The 20822-nt window shown below is 55.7% G+C and overlaps 1 protein-coding gene across 1 annotated transcript; it reads right to left on the bottom strand.

Annotated features, from left to right (window-relative positions):
• Positions 1 to 1662: 1662 nt before the first annotated feature.
• Positions 1663 to 8236, bottom strand: LOC141997734 (protein mono-ADP-ribosyltransferase PARP15-like). The gene is made up of 4 exons (XM_074970155.1): positions 7949 to 8236; positions 7534 to 7670; positions 6973 to 7144; positions 1663 to 1778 (listed from the first exon to the last, which is right to left on the bottom strand). The coding sequence occupies exons 1-4, from the start codon at positions 8007 to 8009 to the stop codon at positions 1663 to 1665; spliced, it is 486 nt and encodes a 161-aa protein (XP_074826256.1). The 5' UTR covers positions 8010 to 8236.
• Between the last annotated feature and the right edge of the window lie 12586 nt (positions 8237 to 20822).

Below are 20822 nucleotides of genomic sequence, written 5' to 3'. Positions count from 1 at the left end.
GGCCTAGCTTTTGGAGCCTTGTGAAAATGTAGGCCCAATTGCACCTGATAGAGCTCCCTTTTTAATGTGATAAGCTTACTGAACTCCAATGCTCATATAAATATGCTGATAGTGTCCATCCCTGCAAATGGTTGGGTCCAGTGAATAGGTCGAACACATGAATAATCCCAGTGCAATTAAATGTGAGTCCAGGCACCCGCATGACAGTGAATCTGTCTGCAGGATCGGGACCATACACAGTGTTCACTGGGCTCAAGTCTGCAGGTAGTCTAAAAGTGGAAGTGGCCTGTTAGCTGCCGTTGGATTTCTGCATATAGACCAGCTATATGTCCATTTAGTCTAACCATTCCAGTGCATGCAGTAGCATGGCTGTAGAGAAGAAGAGAAGCACAAAAACATAATAGAGCAATGAAAAAGTGCTTTAAGCCGAGACCTCTTCTCATTGTCCTAGGATCTGCATAAGATGAGGGTGGTGGTTTTGTGCATTGCTGTTGGAAGGGTGTTCTACGCTTGTGCAGATGTCATGGAGAAGACACATAATTAGATTGCGGAACTCATTGCCACAGGGAGACACTGAGACCAAAAATGTAGCAAGAGACAGATAAGGATTGGATAAGAAGCATATCCAGGGTTATAGTTAATTATGATAACATTTTTGGAAGGGATATTAAACACCATTCAGGGCTTAAGCCAATCTCTAATTATTGGAGACTACTGTGGGGCAGCTTATCCCACATCTCTCTGCTGTGAACCTTCCTCTGAACATCCAGGTCTGATCACTGTCAGAGACTGGATGCTGGACTTGATATGGCACTCAGGTTGGATTGAGTGTGGCGTATCTGATGTTCCCTTGACGCAGACAAGGGCAGTACAAGAACTGAGCAGTTTTCTTCAGCAGCATCGTGACCCCAAAGATTTCAAAGTACTTTGTAAAAAGAACGAGGAGTACTTGTGGCACCTAAGAGACTAAAATATTTATTTGAGTATACGCTTTCGTGGGCCAGTTCATCAGATGCTCAAATAAATTTGTTAGTCTCTAAGGTGCCACAAGTACTTCTCGTTCTTTTTAGTGATACAGACTAACACGGCTACCACTCTGAAGGTACTTTGTGTGAATCATGCCGTATTCATTTAGATGGCATACCGCGGAGCCCTGCTTATCCAATCTAATTGGGACCAGGGCCAGCTCGGATAATCAAAAAGTCAGATAAACCGAAAACGGGGAAGTGCGAGGCTGCAGTGCCATCTAGTGGCTGCAGCTGGATGTGTGGGGCTTTAGCACCATCTAGCGGCCACAGGAGAGATTGCCCACTTCTGGCCCTGGAGTCCTGGTTGTTCAGTTAATGCAGAGGGCCAGATAACGGAGGAGCCGATAAACGGGGTTCTACTTTGCATGGGCCCAAAGAGTCAACATAACCCAGTCACCAGCTGATATAAAACGGTGTCAAACAAGGCTCAGAGTTTGGTATGCAGAGACCGCTGCCTGCCCAGTCGCAAGGCAAACATGCCATTATAACTACTTCATTAATCTTCCATTAAAGATACAGAAAAGAAGGCTGAAGAGTGTTTGAAGTGTGAAGTATTAAATCAAGCTTTCAGTTGAACAACACCCCTTGCTCCCTGGCCCTGTAGGTGGAGAGAGTTTTTAGAAAGAAAAGCTCCCTATGTCTCTTGGATGCTATCAAAGATGGTGATAACCGTCCTTTGCGGGGAAAGAGAAGATGTTTGTGGAGATGGGCTGGAGTTGTGGTTGCTCTTGTTAAAGTCGGATCTTATTCCTAGAAGACAAATCAAGACACAAGCACAAAAAGGGGAGAAGAAAGAACAGCAAAGAGCGAAAATGCAGTTTCTGACTCTCTCTTCCAAGCCAACTGGATCTGGATGGAACTGTCACAGAGACACTCCGGTGCTGAGATCTCTTGTCTGATGCCCACTCTAGGGCCATCAGATCCTGCCGTCTAGCTTCCCTAGACCTGGGTACTGCTTTCTGAGCCCTATAGTCACTCATCCGCCCTTCCTCAGAGCTTTGCCTTTTCTCTGGATCTCTACTTTAATTCCTGTGGAGTCAGCAAGGAACTTAGTGATGCTGAGCAGCATTCCTCCCAGCCAGTCTCCTGTGCAACCTTGTGTGGAGATGCCCCCTGCCCATTCCCCCCACACACTAGGACCCAGCTCTTAACTAGGGCCCTATCTCGGTGCAAAGGGCTCATGCTCAGGGTATCCCTAAACTTCTGACTGGCAGAAGCTGGGACTGGCTGATCACTCAATAAATTGCCCTGTTCGCTTCATTCCCATTACAGCACCTGGTCTAGAAGAACATAAGAACAGCCATACTGGGTCAGACCAAAGGTCCATCTAGCCCAGTATCCTGTCTTCCGACAGTGGCCAATGCCAGGTGCCTCAGAGGAAATGAACAGAACAGGTAATCATCAAGTGAGCCATCCCCTGTTGCCCATTCCCAGCTTCTGGCAAAGAAGAGACCCTGCACTAGATGGACCATTGGTCTGATCCAGTATGGCCATTGGTATGACACTCAGTACAAAGGATGAAGTTCATCCCAATTTATCATGCTGGTCTTCCCCTCCCTTTACAGGCCCCGGTCCATGATTATCTGGAGGGGGCTGCAGGAGGAGACACTGAATGCTGATGGCCCCGGCTGGAGTCTGGATGGCTCTCAGCGACGGTCGGTCAGCACGGTGTCCTGGCAGGGCAGCTGGCCGGAAAGTAGTACAAAAGATGGTGCAGTCCGGAATAGGCTGCCCTCTGTGCCAACCCTTCATCACAGGCACCGCGCATAGGCCCTAGAGTCGCCAGCCCTCCAGGTTCACTCTGGAGATGCCAGGCATGAAAGATTCATCTTTAATGAACACTCATATCATGGGCTGAAACCTCCCAGAATCTGTCCCACCCAACCTGGCAGCACTTATAGGCCCCAATCCGCACCTGTGCTTAGGCTCCTGCACCCCAGACTTGGGCTACAGGAGCGGGTCCCATCTAAACTCTGGCTGGAGGAGCAGGTGGTGTGTCATAACCATAAGGGTAGCCTAAAATGCCTCCTTACCTGTAAGGGGTTAAGAAGCTCAAGTAACCTGGTTGGTGCCTGACCAAACGAACCAATAGGGACAAAAGATACTTTCAAATCTGGGGTTGGGAGAGGCTTTGTTTTGGGTTCTTTGTTTCTGTGGCCGTTCGCTCTTCGGACATCAATCCACGTTCTCCAAATCTTTCTAAACAAGTGTCTCTTATTTCAAACTTGTAAGTAACAGCCAGGCAAGGCATATTAGTTTATCTTTGTTTTCTCAACTTGTGAATTTTCCCTTTGCTAGAGGGAGGTTTATCCCTGTTTTGTTGTAACTTTGAAATGAAGGCTAGAGGGGGTTCCTCTGTGCTCTTTGAATTTACTGCTACTCTGTAAGGTTAACTACTAGCCTAAGTTTACAGAGGTGATTCTTTTACCTTTTTCTCTTTAAATAAAATCCTTCTTTTTAAGAACCTGACTGATTTTTCCATTGTTCTAAGACCCAGGGGTTTGGGTCTGTAGTCCCTTCGTAACCTATTGGTGAGGATATATGCTGAAGCCTTCCCCAGGAAAGGGGGTGTAGGCTTGGGGGAATATTTTGGGGGACTAGGACTCCAAGTGGTCCTTTCCCTGATTGTCTGTTAAATCACTTGGTGGTGGCAGCGATCCCAAGGCAAGAAAGGAATCTGTGCCTTGGGAAAGTTTTAACCTAAGCTGGTAAGAATAAGCTTAGGGGGTCTTTCATGCGGGTCCCCATATCTGTACCCCGGAATTCAGTGGGGAAGGAACCCTGACATGGTGTCACTTAACTCAGTGGTCAGGGCTCTCTAAGTCTCTTCTGCTGAAGCTGTTCCAGTGGGGATGAATAATGACTCACTGGAGCAGGAGAATTAGACCTGGGGTCTCCCCTAGCCCGTGTGAGGGCCAGGCTCACCAGGATACAGAGTCACGCTCACTCCAGGCCCAAGACCCTTTCATTATTTAACCACACCAGAGCAACTTGGGCAGGAGAGACTGAAGGGACCCATGCATCAGGGCAGGCACATAAAAGGGTCACCGGGCTGGGTGGATCATTGATCTGCTGTCTTATGTAGAAAGGATCTGGGGCTAGAGCAGTGGTCCCCAAAAATTTTCAATCATGTCCCCCCTTATCTAGTCCTCAATCCCCCAGGAGCCAGGGTGAGAGGGCAGGGGGTGGCTGGGAAAAGGTCGGAGAGGGAGAGTCGTGCTTGGGGCAGGACAGGGGAGCTGCCAGTACCTCTTTTGCCGGAGCCATCCCAGAATGCTCCTCCAGGCTTCCTGCCCCTGAGTGGCAAAGGCTGTTTACTGCAGGTAACCACACTTTTAGTGTCCGGTCAGCAATGCTGACTGGACACGGGCAGGTCCCCTTTCCGACTGGACTTTCCAGTCAAAAACCGGACACCTGGCAACCCTTAGCCAGGGCCAGGGGCTGGGAGGGGAGCAGCAGCTGGGGCTGGGGATGGAGTGGAGCTGGGCGCAGAGCAGGGCTCTGTAGCGCTCGCTCCCCACCCCACAGCAGGCTGGCCCAAGCTTGCTGTGCCCCGCCCCAAATGTTCCTCCACACCCCCATAGAGGGGCACACCCCACAGTTTGGAGATCACTGGACTAGAGGGACAATATAAGTCCCCTCACCTGCATGTCCAGTAGGGAAAATGTTTAAAAAGAAGAAGACGAAGGGGGGATGGGGACCAAAATAATCCAAAAAAATATTTTTTTTTAGATATTTGACAGCAGAATCAAGACATGAATTGAGATTGGAAAACAATGAAAATGTTCATTGCAGTGTGCTTTTTCCTATCCAGAAAACTCCTTCAGAGCCCCCTGCTTTTTGTGAAATATTTTGATTTACATGAAATTATAACCATCTTCTCCTACCAGCATGCCTCCTTCCTCATGGGTGCAGCTGGATCAACAAGATGCTGTGCCCTTCCCTGAGTCAGGCCCACAGGACTGAAACAGCCAGGAGATTGTAACAGGAAATTATACAGCCTCCCAGAAACAAGCTGGACATTCCCTCAGCTGTTGGCAAATGGAGAATCCCCACTAGTGGGCAGCTGTACTGGGCTGATGACACACAACTGAGTGGTGGGGGGCAGCAGGATGTGTCTCAGCTCATCTTTCTTTCCCATCCCCTGGCCCAGTCAGTCCTCTCTGCTGGAGCTGTGAATGCCAGGAATGCTCTTGAGAATCTCCATTAGCTGTCAGCAGTATAGGGCCGGGGACATGCAGCCGAGCGGTTCCGAATCTAACCAATGCGCGAGCACACATGTGCACATGTTCCATGCCCGATGCTGCCCGGCCCCACAGCTGTTCTTTGGCTGCCAGGCAAGCAGTGCCCAGGTCCTGTGGCCTGTCCCAGGGCAGCACAGTTCTCAGTTCAGGGGCAGCCTGGTGCCCCGGAAGGTGATAAGGTATTCAGGGTAGGTGAGGTCGTCGAACAAGGTGACAAAAATGCTGGGGCGGGAGACCATGTTTACCACGCTGTCGTAACGGCCACCCCCGTCCGGCTTCTCCGGGGGCAGTACCATGTCCTTCTTGCCCTGGGTGAACTGCCCTGTCAGCACCCGCACCTGGAACATAAAGCGGTGCCCATGGGCGTCGGGCTTAGCTTAGTCCGCCGACCGTGCAGCCTCCGCCGCGAAGTACAGGCCCTGGCCATAGATGCCCACTGTGAGAAATGAGAGAACAGAACAGACACCCCCAGACACTGAGAGATGGGACACGGTGCCGTTGTCCTTTGAGGGAGTGCCAGCGTTGACCCGCCGCAGGCTGAGACTGGCTGGCTTAAGGGGGCAGGGAATGGGACATAGAGGGTCTTTCATGCAGGTCCCCACATCTGTACCCCAGAATTCAGAGTGGGGAAGGAACCTTGACAGACCCTAAGCTTATTTCTACCTGCTTAGGTTAAAAACTTTCCCAAGGCACAAACTTTGCCTTGTCCTTGAACCGTATGCTGCCACCACCAAGCGCTTTAACAAAGAACCAGGGAAAAGGACCACTTGGAGTTCCTCTTCCCCCAGCAATCCCCCCAAGCCCTTACACCCCCTTTCCTGGGGAGGCTTGAGAATAAACAAGTTGAGCACAGACCAGCTTGGGTTTCTTAGGACCCTCAAAACCCAATCAGATTCTTAAAAAAACAGAACTTTACTAGAAGAACAAAACAAAGATAAAAGAAACACTCTGTATGATTAGAATGGAAGATAATCTCACAGGCAGTCAGATTCAAAACATAGAGAATCCCTCTAACCTTAAGTTACAAAAAGATACAAAAACAGGAATACACATTCCCTCCAGCACAGCGAATTTACAAGCCAAAACAAAGAAAACCTAATGCATTTCTAGCTAGATTACTTACTAACTTTACAGGAGTTGAAGGGCTTGTATCCTTGATCTGTTCCCGGCAAAAGTATCACACAGACAGACAAAAGCCTTTCCCCCGCCCCCTCCAGATTTGAAAGTATCTTGTCCCCTCATTGGTCATTTTGGGTCAGGTGCCAGCGAGGTTACCTGAGCTTCTTAACCCTTTACAGATGAAAGGATTTTGCCTCTGGCCAGGAGGGATTTTATAGCACTGTATACAGAAAGGTGGTTACCCTTCCCTTTATATTTATGACAGGGCCCTTTTCCTAGGGCGGGCACCGGCCCCAAACCGGCCCCAGGGCAGGGGACTGGCTGGTGCTGGGGGGTGAGGAATGGGACACAGAACCTTTCCCCTCAAGTGGGGCGGAAACATGGGGCCTTTCCCCTCTAGGGGGCACCGGCTCCCATCCAGCCCCAGGGTGGGGATTGGCTGGCTAAGGGGGGCAGGAAATGGGACACGGGGCTTGTCCCCTCTAGGGGGCCCCAGTTCCCATCTGGGTGGCCCGGGGGGCGGGGACAGCATACAGTCCTGGTGCCCCCAGCCCAGAAGTCCCCCGGGGGCCCAGACCCACCTTTGCGACAGGTGATCCTGAGGCCGATCTCCTGGATGGAGTGCCTGTTCTCGGGCTGCGTGCCGTGGTAGAGGAGATGCTCGTTGAGCTCGCCCGGCGGGTTCTTCTCCTCCATCCAACGGCACTGCCAGCAATAGGAGACCCACAGGACCCGGTTCTGCACCCTCTGGATCTGCGGGAGGCAGGGTAGGGACCGTGGGCATGGCCAGGAGCTGCCAAGGGCACCGCCATGTGGGATGGGGGGGCACCCAGCCTTTGGAGGTCTTCCCATCCTGCCCTGGCCTGAGCTTCAGTCCCAGGTCCCCAATCTCCTGCAGCTCCGTTAGAGGACACCCCCCAATGACCGTGGCCGTCTGGCCTTTCTGCCCCCACAGACAGCCCTCCAAAGACCTCTGTCCCATCCCCCCCAACCAGGCAGTGCCAGGGCAGCCCCCGCTCACTGAACTCCTCCGCCCTAGCTGGGGCTAGGAGAGATTCCTCTCTCCCCCTGACTGGGCTCTGGGACCCACAGGGGGTGTCTCTCAGCCCCAGCCCCAGAGCCTCCCAGCCCCTCACACTCACGTGGAGGATGCAGTAGCCCAGGGCCATCCGCTTAAACCCCTCAGCCATCTCCCGGTACTCCTCCGAGCGCTCCGCTAGCTCCACCAGCCTCACCAGGCTCTCGCCCATGGGCTCCCAGTGCAGGGCAAGGCATCTGTCTGCAATGAGAGATGGGGTCTGTCAGTGGGGAGCCGCCCCAGGCCCAGTCCCTGCCCTGGGGCTGGATGGGAGCTGGCACCCCCAGGAGGGGAAAGGCCCCGTGCCCCATTCCCTGCCCCATTCCCAGTCCCCTGAGGTTGGATGGGAGCTGGCACCCCCTGGAGGGGAACGGAGCCATGGCCTATTCCCTGCCCCCAAGGCAGCCAGTCCCACACCGGTGCCCCTCCAGCAGTGGGGCAGTGGGGAAGGTGTCTTTGGAAGGGGGATGGTTCCTCACCCAACAGGCAGATCTCCCGGCGGAGGTGGATGAGGGCCCCAGTGCCTGGCGCAACGCCCATTGCCTTGAGCAGGTCGATCTCCACCCGCTGCCCGTCCCACTCGATCTCTGCCCGTCCCACTCGATCTCTGCATATGCCGTCTCCAGCTGTTGGTTGGTGGCCACACTAAAGGGACGCCAGCCGGCCGGGGCCAGGTGCTGCCACTTTACCAGCCCGTACAGCACCTCGGCCTCCACCCGCTGGCACTGGGCAGCCTGGATCCTGGCGTGGACAGCGGCCACGGCCTTGGCCACATCCTCCCAGGCGCCCCGCACCCGCAGCACATTGCCCGGCAGGCGCTGGAGGCTGACGGGTAAGTGGTACCGTGAGGCCTGGCTGAGCTCCCGCAGGGCCTGGGTGCCAACGGCCACCAGCTCCACGTTGCAGATGCTTTCGTCGTGGAACTGGGCCATGAAGCCGGCCACGGCTGCCTTCACCTGGCCCACATCAGGCTCTTGGCCCACCATGCGGAGCTCCAGCCCCTCGGGGGCCCCTGGGAACGCAGAGAGGGGTCCTGAATAAGTGGGTCAGCACCAGTGGGGCTCGGTTAGCAGGGGCAGCGGGTCAGGAGTGAGGGGTACTGGCAGAGCTGGAGGGGGCCCAGGGCTAGGTTAGCAGGGGGCTATGGACTGGGAGTGCGGCCCAGCCCTCCAGGTCCCTGTGTTGCTCTTACCTGCCTGCACCTTCTGGGGCTTCCTTGCGGCATTGGGAGCCTGCAGAGCTCTGCCCTGCGGAGAAGGACAGAGCCAGGTGAAGCAGGCACAGTGGGCACTGGCTCCTCCATGCAGCCCATGGCCGTGCTGCTCCCCCAAACCCCTGCCCCAAGCCTCAGGTGCCCTGCCTTGCCATGGGAACACAGACACCTGGCTGGGCGGGATGGCGACTCGCCAGGTTCGCAGACCCAGAAACTGAGGCACAAAGAAGGGGAGAGAGGCAGGAAGTCAGGGGCAAAGCAGAGAATAGAACCCACACACCGCCCCAGCTCCCACTCTAAACACTAGACCCCACTCCCCTCCCAGAGCCAGCAGAGAACCCAGGAGTCCTAGCTCCCAGCCCCCCTGCTCCACGCACTAGACCCCACTGCCCTCTCAGACCTGAAATGGGTCCCAGGCGTCCAGTCCTCTCAGCCCAGACAGCCCCCTTCCCAGTTCTTGTAGCACCAGCTCCCATGTCTCTGACGCTGACAAACCCAGCGACCCTGGGCGGCCTGCCCGCCCTCAGGCTGCCCCCTACAGCTCTCACCTGCCCACAGGTGCTGGATGGGCCATTTGTAGGGGGGTCTCCTCGCAGGCTCACCACACAGCAGAGCTGCTGGGCCAGGTCCTGCAGGAGGGTCGCCCCCTCCCCACAGAGGTGCTCGCCCAAGGCCTGGCCCTGATGGGCAGTGTGCCCAGCACCAGGGACTCCAGGTCAGCCTTGATGGCCCTGCTGGCCAACTGCAGGTGGTGCAGGAGGCCCCGCAGCCCCAGGGACAGCACCCGAGGGTTGGGGTGCAGCTGGACGGCGACCTGGAGGTGCTCCCAGTCCATAAGGCGCAGCAGCTGCACCCCGGTTTCTGCCAGCTCTGGCCGGGGGACGTCCAGTTGCTCCTCGGCCAGTGATTTACTCTGCAAATACTCCCGGATGGCTGCCTCCGCCTGGGCCACATAGGGCTGGAAGCCCACCACCACCAGCTGCTCCTGGCTCGCGGCACAGTGCAGGGACACATCCTGCCAGGCGCCCAGCCCGGCCAGCAGCTCGGCCCACTCCTGACCCTGCGTGACCCAGTGCACGCCCTCCTCAATCAGCACCGTCCGGCAGCCCACCAGGCCCTGCAGCAGCTCCGCTGCATGCTGCAGCTTCTCTTGCTCCAGCCCAGCCACTGAGATGCCCTCAGAGGGCGCCGGCCCAGCGGGGAGGTCCCAGGCCAGCTCAATCCCTGAGTCACCGTCTGGGAGCTCTAGGATGGTGGCAATGCCCCAGTCCAGGAAGAAGCTGGGGGTGAAGACATCCTCTCAGTGCTCCTGGATGAAGCGCGCCTGGAGAGGCGAGACGGGCACCGACAGGACCTGGAACGCCCTGAGCAGCTGCTGGCACCGGCTCTCTGCCTCGGCCACCTGCCGGCGGGGTCCCTGGAAGGTGATGATAGCTGGGGTGCCCTGTCAAAGCTCCATTCTGACATGGGGGTCAGGAAGCTCCTTCTCCACCATGTCCTTGATGATGACCCACCTGGGCAGTGGCTCGGCCAGGTACTCCTGGCTCACCAGCTGCCTCTGGAAGGCCCTAACAGTCAGGCGCTGGAGGAACGGTGCCATCTCCCCAACCAAGCCGACAAAGTCCTCCCCGTCATAGACCCAGATGGACCCGAACGCCTTTACCAGGGACGGCTCGGCGGCCAGGGCCTCCAGCAGGTCCTCCCTTGGAAACAAGCAGGGAGAACTGGAGGTCCTGGTGATGTCAGGGAATTATGACGTGATTGGAATAACAGAGACTTGGTGGGACAACTCACATGACTGGAGTACTGTCATGGATGGTTATAAACTGTTCAGGAAGGACAGGCAGGGCAGAAAAGGTGGGGGAGTAGCACTGTATGTAAGGGAGCAGTATGACTGCTCAGAGCTCCTGTACGAAACTGCAGAAAAACCTGAGTGTCTCTGGATTAAGTTTAGAAGTGTGAGTAACAAGAGTGATGTAGTGGTGGGAGTCTGCTATAGACCACCGGACCAGGGGGATGAGGTGGATGAGGCTTTCTTCCGGCAACTCGCAGAAGCTACTAGATCGCACGCCCTGGTTCTCATGGGTGACTTTAATTTTCCTGATATTTGCTGGGAGAGCAATACAGCGGTGCATAGACAATCCAGGAAGTTTTTGGAAAGCGTAGGGGACAATTTCCTGGTGCAAGTGCTAGACGAGCCAACTACGGGGGGAGCTTTTCTTGACCTGCTGCTCACAAACAGGGAAGAATTAGTGGGGGAAGCAAAAGTGGATGGGAATCTGGGAGGCAGTGACCATGAGATGGTCGAGTTCAGGATCCTGACACAGGGAAGAAAGGTAAGCAGCAGGATACGGACCCTGGACTTCAGGAAAGCAGACTTCAACTCCCTCAGGAAGCGGATGGGTAGGATCCCCTGGGGGACTAACATGAAGGGGAAAGGAGTCCAGGAGAGCTGGCTGTATTTCAAGGAATCCCTGTTGAGGTTACAGGGACAAACCATCCCAATGAGTCGAAAGAATAGTAAATATGGCAGGCGACCAGCTTGGCTTAATGGTGAAATCCTAGCGGATCTTAAACATAAAAAAGAAGCTTACAAGAAGTGGAAGTTTGGACATATGACCAGGGAAGAGTATAAAAATATTGCTCGGGCATGTAGGAATGAAATCAGGAGGGCCAAATCGCACCTGGAGCTGCAGCTAGCAAGAAATGTCAGCAGTAACAAGAAGGGTTTCTTCAGGTATGTTGGCAACAAGAAGAAAGCCAAGGAAAGTGTGGGCCCCTTACTGAATGAGGGAGGCAACCTAGTGACAGAGGATGTGGAAAAAGCTAATGTGCTCAATGCTTTTTTTGCCTCTGTCTTCACTAACAAGGACAGCTCCCAGACTGCTGCGCTGGGCATCGCAACATGGGGAATAGATGGCCAGCCCTCTGTGGAGAAAGAGGTGGTTAGGGACTATTTAGAAAAGCTGGACGTGCACAAGTCCATGGGGCCGGACGAGTTGCATCCGAGAGTGCTAAAGGAATTGGCGGATGTGATTGCAGAGCCATTGGCTATTCTCTTTGAAAACTCGTGGCGAACGGGGGAAGTCCCAGATGACTGGAAAAAGGCTAATGTAGTGCCAATCTTTAAAAAAGGGAAGAAGGAGGATCCTGGGAACTACAGGCCAGTCAGCCTCACCTCAGTCCCCGGAAAAATCATGGAGCAGGTCCTCAAGGAATCAATCCTGAAGCACTTACATGAGAGGAAAGTGATCAGGAACAGTCAGCATGGATTCACCAAGGGAAGGTCATGCCTGACTAATCTAATGGCCTTCTGTGATGAGATTACTGATTCTGTGGATGAAGGGAAAGCAGTGGATGTATTGTTTCTTGACTTTAGCAAAGCTTTTGACACGGTCTCCCACAGTATTCTTGTCAGCAAGTTAAAGAAGTATGGGCTGGATGAATGTACTATAAGGTGGGTAGAAAGTTGGCTAGATTGTCGGGCTCAACGGGTAGTGATCAATGGCTCCATGTCTAGTTGGCAGCCGGTGTCAAGTGGAGTGCCCCAGGGGTCGGTCCTGGGGCCGGTTTTGTTCAATATCTTCATCTATGATCTGAAAGATGGTGTGGATTGCACTCTCAGCAAATTTGCGGATGATACTAAACTGGGAGGAGAGGTAGATACGCTGGAGGGCAGAGATAGGATACAGAGGGACCTAGACAAATTGGAGGATTGGGCCAAAAGAAACCTGATGAGGTTCAATAAGGATAAGTGCAGGGTCCTGCACTTAGGACGGAAGAACCCAATGCACAGCTACAGACTAGGGACTGAATGGCTAGGCAGCAGTTCTGTGGAAAAGGACCTAGGGGTTACAGTGGACGAGAAGCTGGATATGAGTCAGCAGTGTGCCCTTGTTGCCAAGAAGGCCAATGGCATTTTGGGATGTATAAGTAGGGGCATAGCGAGCAGATCGAGGGATGTGATCGTTCCCCTCTCTTCGACATTGGTGAGGCCTCATCTGGAGTACTGTGTCCAGTTTTGGGCCCCACACTACAAGAAGGATGTGGATAAATTGGAGAGAGTCCAGCGAAGGGCAACAAAAATGATTAGGGGTCTGGAACACATGACTTATGAGGAGAGGCTGAGGGAACTGGGATTGTTTAGTCTGCGGAAGAGAAGAATGAGGGGGGATTTGATAGCTGCTTTCAACTACCTGAGAGGTGGTTCCAGAGAGGATGGTTCTAGACTATTCTCAGTGGTAGAAGAGGACAGGACAAGGAGTAATGGTCTCAAGTTGCAGTGGGGGAGGTTTAGCTTTTTCACTAGGAGGGTGGTGAAATACTGGAATGCGTTACCTAGGGAGATGGTAGAATCTCCTTCCTTGGAAGTTTTTAAGGTCAGGCTTGACAAAGCCCTGGCTGGGATGGTTTAGTTGGGGATCAGTCCTGCTTTGAGCAGGGGGTTGGAGTAGATGACCTCCTGAGGTCCCTTCCAACCCTGATATTCTATGATTCTATGATTCTCCCAGCCCTCGCGATGCACCACGTAATGCTGGCGCACCGAGCAAAACACCGCTTCCCAGCCATGCAGCTCCGCAGGGCTGGCCACTGCTGGGAAGGTCAGGATTCCCCACTGGGGACAGGCCCGGAATCCATAGCCGGCCTCCTTCAGGCGTCCCTTGAACTCCCGCCGCACAGCTGCGCTCTCGTCCACATAGCGGAGGAAGAGGGGGTGCTCTGGCCAGCAGAACCCCAAGGCCTCTGCGGGGAGAGAGAAGAACGGCTGGGACCCATCAGGGAGCCGGGAGGGGCCTGGACCTGGGAGGTCAGGCATCCGACTGCCATGGATTGTACAATGGGAGGAGGAATCAAGCTATATGGGGGGGTTAGATACACTTGAGTCCTTCTGAGATACCTCAAATGGCGCTGGGGGGCTCAGCTCTCCCCCCAGCTTGCAGGGCTGGCTCCAGGGCGGCGCTAGGGGTGCTGTGCTACAGGGAGTGGGGTGGGGGCTCAGCAGGGGGCACTCTCCCCCAGCAGTCAGTGCTGGTCCCATTGTTTCGCTAGGGGGCGCTGTGTTGCCGGGAGCAGGGTGGAACTCAGCACTTTCCCCTGGCAGACAGGGCTGGCCCCGTGGCAACACTAGGGGGCGCTGTGCTGCAGGGAGCAGGACTTCAGCAGGGGGCGCTCTCCCCCCAGCAGTCAGGGCTGTGGTGGCGATGCAGCATTTCAATATGGCTGGCCCTGGTGATTTGGGGAACTGGGGACATGCCTCCCTTCGGCAACCCCAGCAAGAGGCTGGCAGCTGCTGCCTTTGACGACTCCCAGCTGCCTGAGTCATGCTGCTGGTGCATGGCACCCACCCACCTGCCTTCTACTTAAGGTGGTGGGAGGCCAAGAGGGCTGCGAGTGTGGGGGTCCACAGCAGCAGGGGTTGCTGCTGGTCCTGACAGGGGCGAGGCACAAGGAGCCATTGGATTGGAGCTCCAGGACCAGCCCAGGAGGGCGGGCTCTGACCTCCGGCCCAGAGAATGCTTCCGGGCGGTGGGGAAACTGAGGCAGGGCTGTGCATATTACTGTGGGTATGGCTGTAAGTCGTACTGGAGTTGGGGGCCCATCAACTATCATGGGCCCCTGACCGTAACCCTCAGTGCCCCATGGCTGGAGAGACTTGGGGGTTGGCGCTGCTCCTGGGGGCCCCATTTCTGAGAAGCACCAGGGAGCGGGGCCTGCGCCGGAGAAGTCAAGCGAAGAGACAGCCTGGGGTGCAAACCTCAGACCTAGCCACCGTGGCAGCTCCACCAGGGGGCGCTCTGGCACAGGCCCTGGAACGCAGGAAACGGCAAGGGGTCACCGGTATCACACTCAGCTTACCAGCCCGGGTGCTGGGATCTTCAGCCACCTGCCAAGGAATGCAAGAAAGGGGTCAGTTTATTTATGAGCCATGCCCCTCCCAGAGCCGGGTATAGAACCCGGGAGTCCTGACTCCCAGCCTGCCCCCCCAGAACTCTAACCCTTAGATCCCACTCTCCCCCTCCAAAGCCAGGGATGGAACCCAGGAGTCATGCCCTGCACCTCCCGCCGCCACGCCCGCCTGGTGACCTGCCCCGTTTACCAGGCGAGGAGCCGGCAGCCCCAGCGGGTGGACAATTTGCACCAGTTTCATCCACGTGTTGGGCTGGTGCTCCAGGAAGCAGCTGATTTCCTCCAGCATGGCCGGCAGGGTCTGACCAGCCCCCAGCAGTGGGAAGGACACGGACTCCAGGAACATGCCGTACACGGAACAGAGGCAGCATCGCATCATCTGGTGCATGACCTGCGGGGACCGAGAACAACGGGGGGATATATTATGGGAATATGTAAGAAGATTCTCCTATCTATCTATCTATCTATCTATCTATCTATCTATCTATCTATCTATCTATCTATCTATCAGAGAGGTAAGCCGATATTCCTTCAGCAAGGCCTCCAGTTCTGGAAGTGGGAACTCGAGGAGAGAGGAGACAGACGAGCGATGTCTGTCCATTATGGGCACCTAGCTGGCGACAGAGGCTGAGAAACATAAGGTATTTAGGATTCTCAGCTATCTTAGTTTCGAGGATGACCTAACACCGTTTTTCCCCCGGCTTGGTTAACCCGTAAGAACTCCCGGGCTTTTCTCCCCTGGAAGTTTCTATGGATGCCAGGGAAACCAGGAGCCCACTGGCAAGTTCTTTTGGTTTTCAAGACATATTTTTGCTTTTCGGAAACTGCCCATGGCAACGGCTTCAGTAAAAAGTTTCATTTTTGGCAGGGAAAAATTAGTTTTCAGAAACTGCTTCCAGCAAACCAGCTGCTTTTCAGTAACATCTCTGGGGGCTTAGCACAAACGTTCAGTTTACGAAACCTGCTGATGCTAAAACAAAATGGTAAAACAATGGCTATTAGCCAGGATGGGCAGGGACAGGGTCCCTAGCCTCTGTTTGCCAGAAGCTGGGAATGGGCGACAGGGGATAGATCACTTGATGATGACCTGTTCTGTTCATTCCCTCTGGGGCACCTGGCATTGGCCACTGTTGGAAGACAGGATACTGGGCTGGATGGACCTTTGATCTGACCCAGTATGGCCGTTCTTATGTTCTTGTGTTCAGGTTTTGGCCAAAATTTTCAGTTTGGGGGGAAAAATCCATTTTGGGGGAAGAAAGACTTTCCGATTTTCCTAGGACTTAGAGAAAAGATTCTGAATTTCCCTAACAAACCAGATATGCAAAAAGAAAAGGAGTACTTGTGGCACCTTAGAGACTAACCAATTTATTTGAGCATGAGCTTTCGTGAGCTACAGCTCACTTTATCGGATGCATCCGATGAAGTGAGCTGTAGCTCACGAAAGCTCATACTCAAATAAATTGGTTAGTCTCTAAGGTGCCACAAGTCCTCCTTTTCTTTTTGCGAATACAGACTAACATGGCTGTTACTCTGAAACCAGATATGGTGGACAGAAAATGTTTGCCACAACTTTACAGTTTATGGGCTTTTCTATGAAAACTAAAATACATCAATTTCTCCAGGACGCTGTTTGGTTACTCTATGTTCCATTCTATGCATCCGATGAAGTGAGCTGTAGCCCACAAAAGCTTATGCTCTAATAAATTGGTTAGTCTCTAAGGTGCCACAAGTACTCCTGTTCTTTTTGCTCTAGTGAGTGATATTCGTAAAGGCCCGGTGTACCAAGGGGTTTAGGAGCCTAAAGATAGAGTGGCGCCTCATCGGCTCTTTAGATGTGCTAAGGCCTGTCTAGGCACCTAAACTCCTTGGTACGTCCTGTCCCAGGCATCTAGTGGTGCTGCGTAGCAGAGGGAGAGGGGAGATCTAGGGGCTGCAGCAGGGATCCGTGGGGTACAGGGTGCCCCCCCTTTTACCTCAGGTGCCCCCTGCTGCTGCAGTGCCTCGCCATCCAGCTGCACAAGGTACAGCACTTTGCAGTGGAGATCCGGGAGGGCCGTGCCCAGCACTGTCAGCACCTTCCCCGGCTGGAGCTCCCTGCTGTGGCCTGCAGCTCCCAGCGCCCTCTCGGCCAGGGCCCGGACCTCCTGAGGGCACCATTCCAGCCCATCTGTCTCCAGCACCACCGGCAGCACCACCGCATCTGTCTGTCTCCAACACAGAGCCAAGGAGCATGAACAGACGCTCGGACCACCTCCTTGGGGGCTCACCGCTCCCCCCTCTGGGCCTGGGGACAACAGCCCCGGGGGGCTCCAAACAAGATGAGCCCTAGAGAGACTGTCTTCCTACAGAGCAGCTGGGAGAGAAGGTGCTAGGGATAGAACCCAGGAGTCCTGGCTCCCAGCCCCCGCTCTAACCAAGGTACTGACCTTCTGGCTGGCGAGGGACCCGCTGACCACCTGGGTGCTGACTTTCTCCTGGGCCCGGAGGACATTCCCCAGCAGCTCCTGCCAGCTCTCGCCAGGCGGCCACTGCTTGGCACATGCCCCATGGAAGGTGGCCACCAGGGCCCCGTCGGCAGCCACCATGGAGACACTGCTCAGGGGGGCGGCGGGATGGCCTCGGGCAAAGGTGTCGATGGCCTCAGCCACAGCCTCCACCAGGCACGCGCCTTCCAAGTCCATGCAGATGGCCACAGAGGTGCCCGGGCCACGGCCTCCAGGGTCAGCAGCACCACCCCGGCTGCCGGTCCCATGGCCCCTGGCGGGGAGCAGACCTCCAGGCAGGTGTGAGGAGCCCCTCGCCGGCTCAGCACCCTCCAGGTCACCACACTAGCCCCGCTGTCCGGGCCGGACTCGCCACCAAGCCTCTCCACAGCGCCCGCCCGGAGCCCGGTGCCGTCTCCCTCCCGAGGAACAGGCTGAGCCCTGGGCATGGCCGGAAGAACCAGCCCATTGAGGGCACTGCCCTGCCCATCAGGATCAGCAGCTCACTGATGGCCACCTTGGCGGCCAGCACTGCCTCCTGGGGACCGGAGAGGGCCAGGATGCCGGTGTAAGCAGTGTCAGGATGAGCTCCACCCTGACATCTGGTGGTGAGGTGTGGCAAGTTGTGGAAAAAAACTTCAGGGGCCAATCTCATTTGCATAGGCACACCCACCCCGCCTAGACTGAGGCCATAGCTGCCCAAATGGTCACTTTGGCTGCTGTGGGATCCCCAGTGTCTCTGTTACTGGGGCAGGAAGCATAAATTGTTATTACCCTGATTATGGGAACTGTGCTTGGAACTGTACTTGGCCTTTTGTTATGGTGGAGGGACTCACCATCAACTAAGTAGCACTCGCTAGGCAAGGGTCATGGGTTCCAAAACTCTGTGAATTGAGAGAGGTTGGGGCTAAGTATTAGTGCTTGGTGGCATGGGCCCCCTTGGTGAAGGCCTTACATGCTAATTGCATTTCTTCCTCTCTCCACTGTGGAATATCAGAGCTAATTTTGATTCCATTAGGAGCCTAGTTACAGGCTGCTGAGCTCACTTTGGGCTAATGGTGCACCAGCACTGAGGCTCCCCTACTACAAGCTGAATTCACCAAAGAGCTGAACTGACTAAGAGCTGAAATCACTGAGCATTGTGTTAAGTAGTGGGGGAGCCTGAAGATATATTGTGGAGCAGTTTGCGGGATGGCTGGAGTGCCTTGTGGACAGGCTGGGGGAGCAGTTTGTGGGACGGCGGGAGCTGCTGGTGGGATGCGGAGCAGTTTGTGGGACGGCGGGAGCTGCTGGTGGGGAGCGGAGCTGAGCAAAGGAGTTTGTGGGGCGGCTGGCGGAGCAGAGCGAAGGCCTATGGAGCTGTGGGGTGGTCAGCTTCAGATCATGTAAGGTGCCTCTTACCCCCGTCCCATCTCCACCCAGGCTGGGAGGTAAAGCTCTGCAGATAAACTTTCGAACTCTGGGGCTGCCCTGACCAGGGACAGAGACTTTTGGGTCATTGGACTTTTGGGACTTTGGGTGATTTGGGGTTGCTGGACTCAAGAACCAAAGGGAAAGGGGCATGCCCCAATTTGCTTGGGGTGGGTTTTTTTGCTCATGGGTTGTGTTATGAATCCTGTTGGTGGTGTTTCCCCAACATAATGCCACATTGTTTCTCTCTGTTATTAAAAGGCTTTTTGCTACACTCAGACTATGTACTTGCGAGAGGGGAAGTATTGCCTCTTGGAGGCGCCCAGCGGGGGTGGTATATATTTGTCCCAGGTCACTGGGTGGGGGCTCCAGCCGGTTTGCATTGTGTTATTGGAATGGATCCCCTAGATATTGAACCCGGCCCTTGTTGCTGCCAACTCTGACGGGCAGAAGGGTTACACCGGCATCCCCCTGGCAGTGCCCTCTGGCCATCACCTGCCAGAGGGAGGTTGCCAGGACCCCCGAAAGCTGCTCCCACAGGTCCATCTCTGGCAGCGTGATGAACAAGGTCTCTGTGCATCGGTCTCCCAGGGAAGCTCCCTGTGGGCCCCGGTGGGGGGTTGGCTCCGTCCTCGCCACAGGCCCCTCAGGGCACAGCTTGGCCCCCTCCCGGGCCTTGGTGTCGCTGGTGGGGGGCTGGAGGCACCTCCCAGCTCTGCCCCCGAGGGCCACCGGTGCACCAAGCTTGCTTGAGAGTCGTCCCCAGACAGCCAAGACAGGTCCCATTGTGGCTCGGAGCGCCCGGCAGGTTGACAGCGCGGCCCGCAGCAGCGGAGAGGGGCCAGGCACAGCTCAGGGCCCACGCCTGGTCTTGGAGCTCTGCTAGAGACAGTGCCGGGTGGTGGTTAGAGCGGGCACCAGCAGCCTGGACACCTGGGTTCTATTCTGGGCTCAGGAAGAGGAGTGGGGGTCTAGTGGTTCAAGGAGGGGAGCTGCAATCCAGGACTCCTGGGTTCTATCCCTGATTCTGGGAGTGTAGTGGGTCTAGTGGTTAGAGCGGGGGGAGTTGGGAGCCAGGACTCCTGGGTTCTGTCCCCGAGTGTGGGAGGGGAGTGGGGTCTAGTGGTTAGAGCAGGGGTGGGGGGCTGGGAGCACGAGGAGAGATGTCCCCTCCACAGGGTGCTGACCAGCCAGTGCCACCTCTGCCCTGGGCCTGAAATGGGTGGCCAGTGCCAACCCCAGCGCTGTGCCTGGCCCCTGGCTGTGCCAGCAGCCCCTAACGGATGCTCCACTGCTCCATGGGTACCAATCCCCCTCCACCCCGGGCGCTCCCATATACCTGCTGCACCAGCCTCTGCCCGCACGGCCCTCTCTGGGCTCGCACACCTCCCCAGCTGGGCAGAGGAGCTGCCAGGGCAGATTGAAACCTCCCTGGTTGCCCGGCTGGGGAGTGAAGGTTCCCCCACCTGGGTTTCACTTTCCATTCCTCCCCAGTGCTGGTGAGTTTCATTCTCGTGGGTGGGGTGGGGAGGCCTTGGCCCCGGCCCCGGGAGAAGCCACACGTCTGAGGTGGAGCTGGAGAGGCCAGGGGCTCCGGGAAGCCAAGTGGAGGGATCACCCGCCGGGCTGGGCACATCCAGAGCAAATCTGGACAATGGGCCAAAGGGTGTAGCTGAAATCTGTCTGCAGAGCGACTCACAAATGCCAGCCAGATCTCCTTGTGCACAGGACTGAACGCTGATCTCAGGCCTCCGGGGTCAAGCCAGAGTTACTCCCGACAGCAGTGGGACAGGGCTGGATTCTGCTCCCAGCCCTGTGGCCTCAATCCGGAGTCACGCCCTGCCTGCAATGGGGTCACTCCATTGGAGGCAATGGGGCCAGGTGCCCAGGTGGTGGATTGTGGCCAGTGCAGCATTTCAGCCAATAGGGTGATGCTGGTTTGTACCAGCAGCTGGCCAGCCACGCATGCCGGGGGTGTTTTGGGGGGCATGCGCGCTGGAGCAGGGGATGGGGAAGGAAGCTGGGGAAGTCAGCTGGGCAGTTGCAGGTGGATGGATGTGCCAGAGCTGGGCCGGATTTATTGCCCACAACCTGGGGGGGTGCGGGGGGAGGGGAGGTGGGGGTCATCCTATCCCTGTGCAGTGTTATATGTGGCTGTTCCCCAGGTGCCCCATCCCAGAGCTGGCTGCATCTCAGGGGCAGGTGTCCCATCCTCTCTCCTGGGCTACATTTGCCATACCCACCGCCCTCCACACCCAGCAGGCAGGGCCCAAGGAGGGAGCTATCAGCCAGGCTCAGAGGGGGAATTTTGGGCCATTGGTGTCACTCGGATCAGGAGCA

The sequence above is a fragment of the Natator depressus genome, chromosome 13 (assembly GCF_965152275.1).
Source record: "Natator depressus isolate rNatDep1 chromosome 13, rNatDep2.hap1, whole genome shotgun sequence".
In the NCBI taxonomy this organism is placed as follows: Eukaryota; Metazoa; Chordata; order Testudines; family Cheloniidae; genus Natator; species Natator depressus.
Note: the sequence above shows the minus strand (reverse complement) of the source record. Positions and strands in the feature narration are given on the sequence as shown.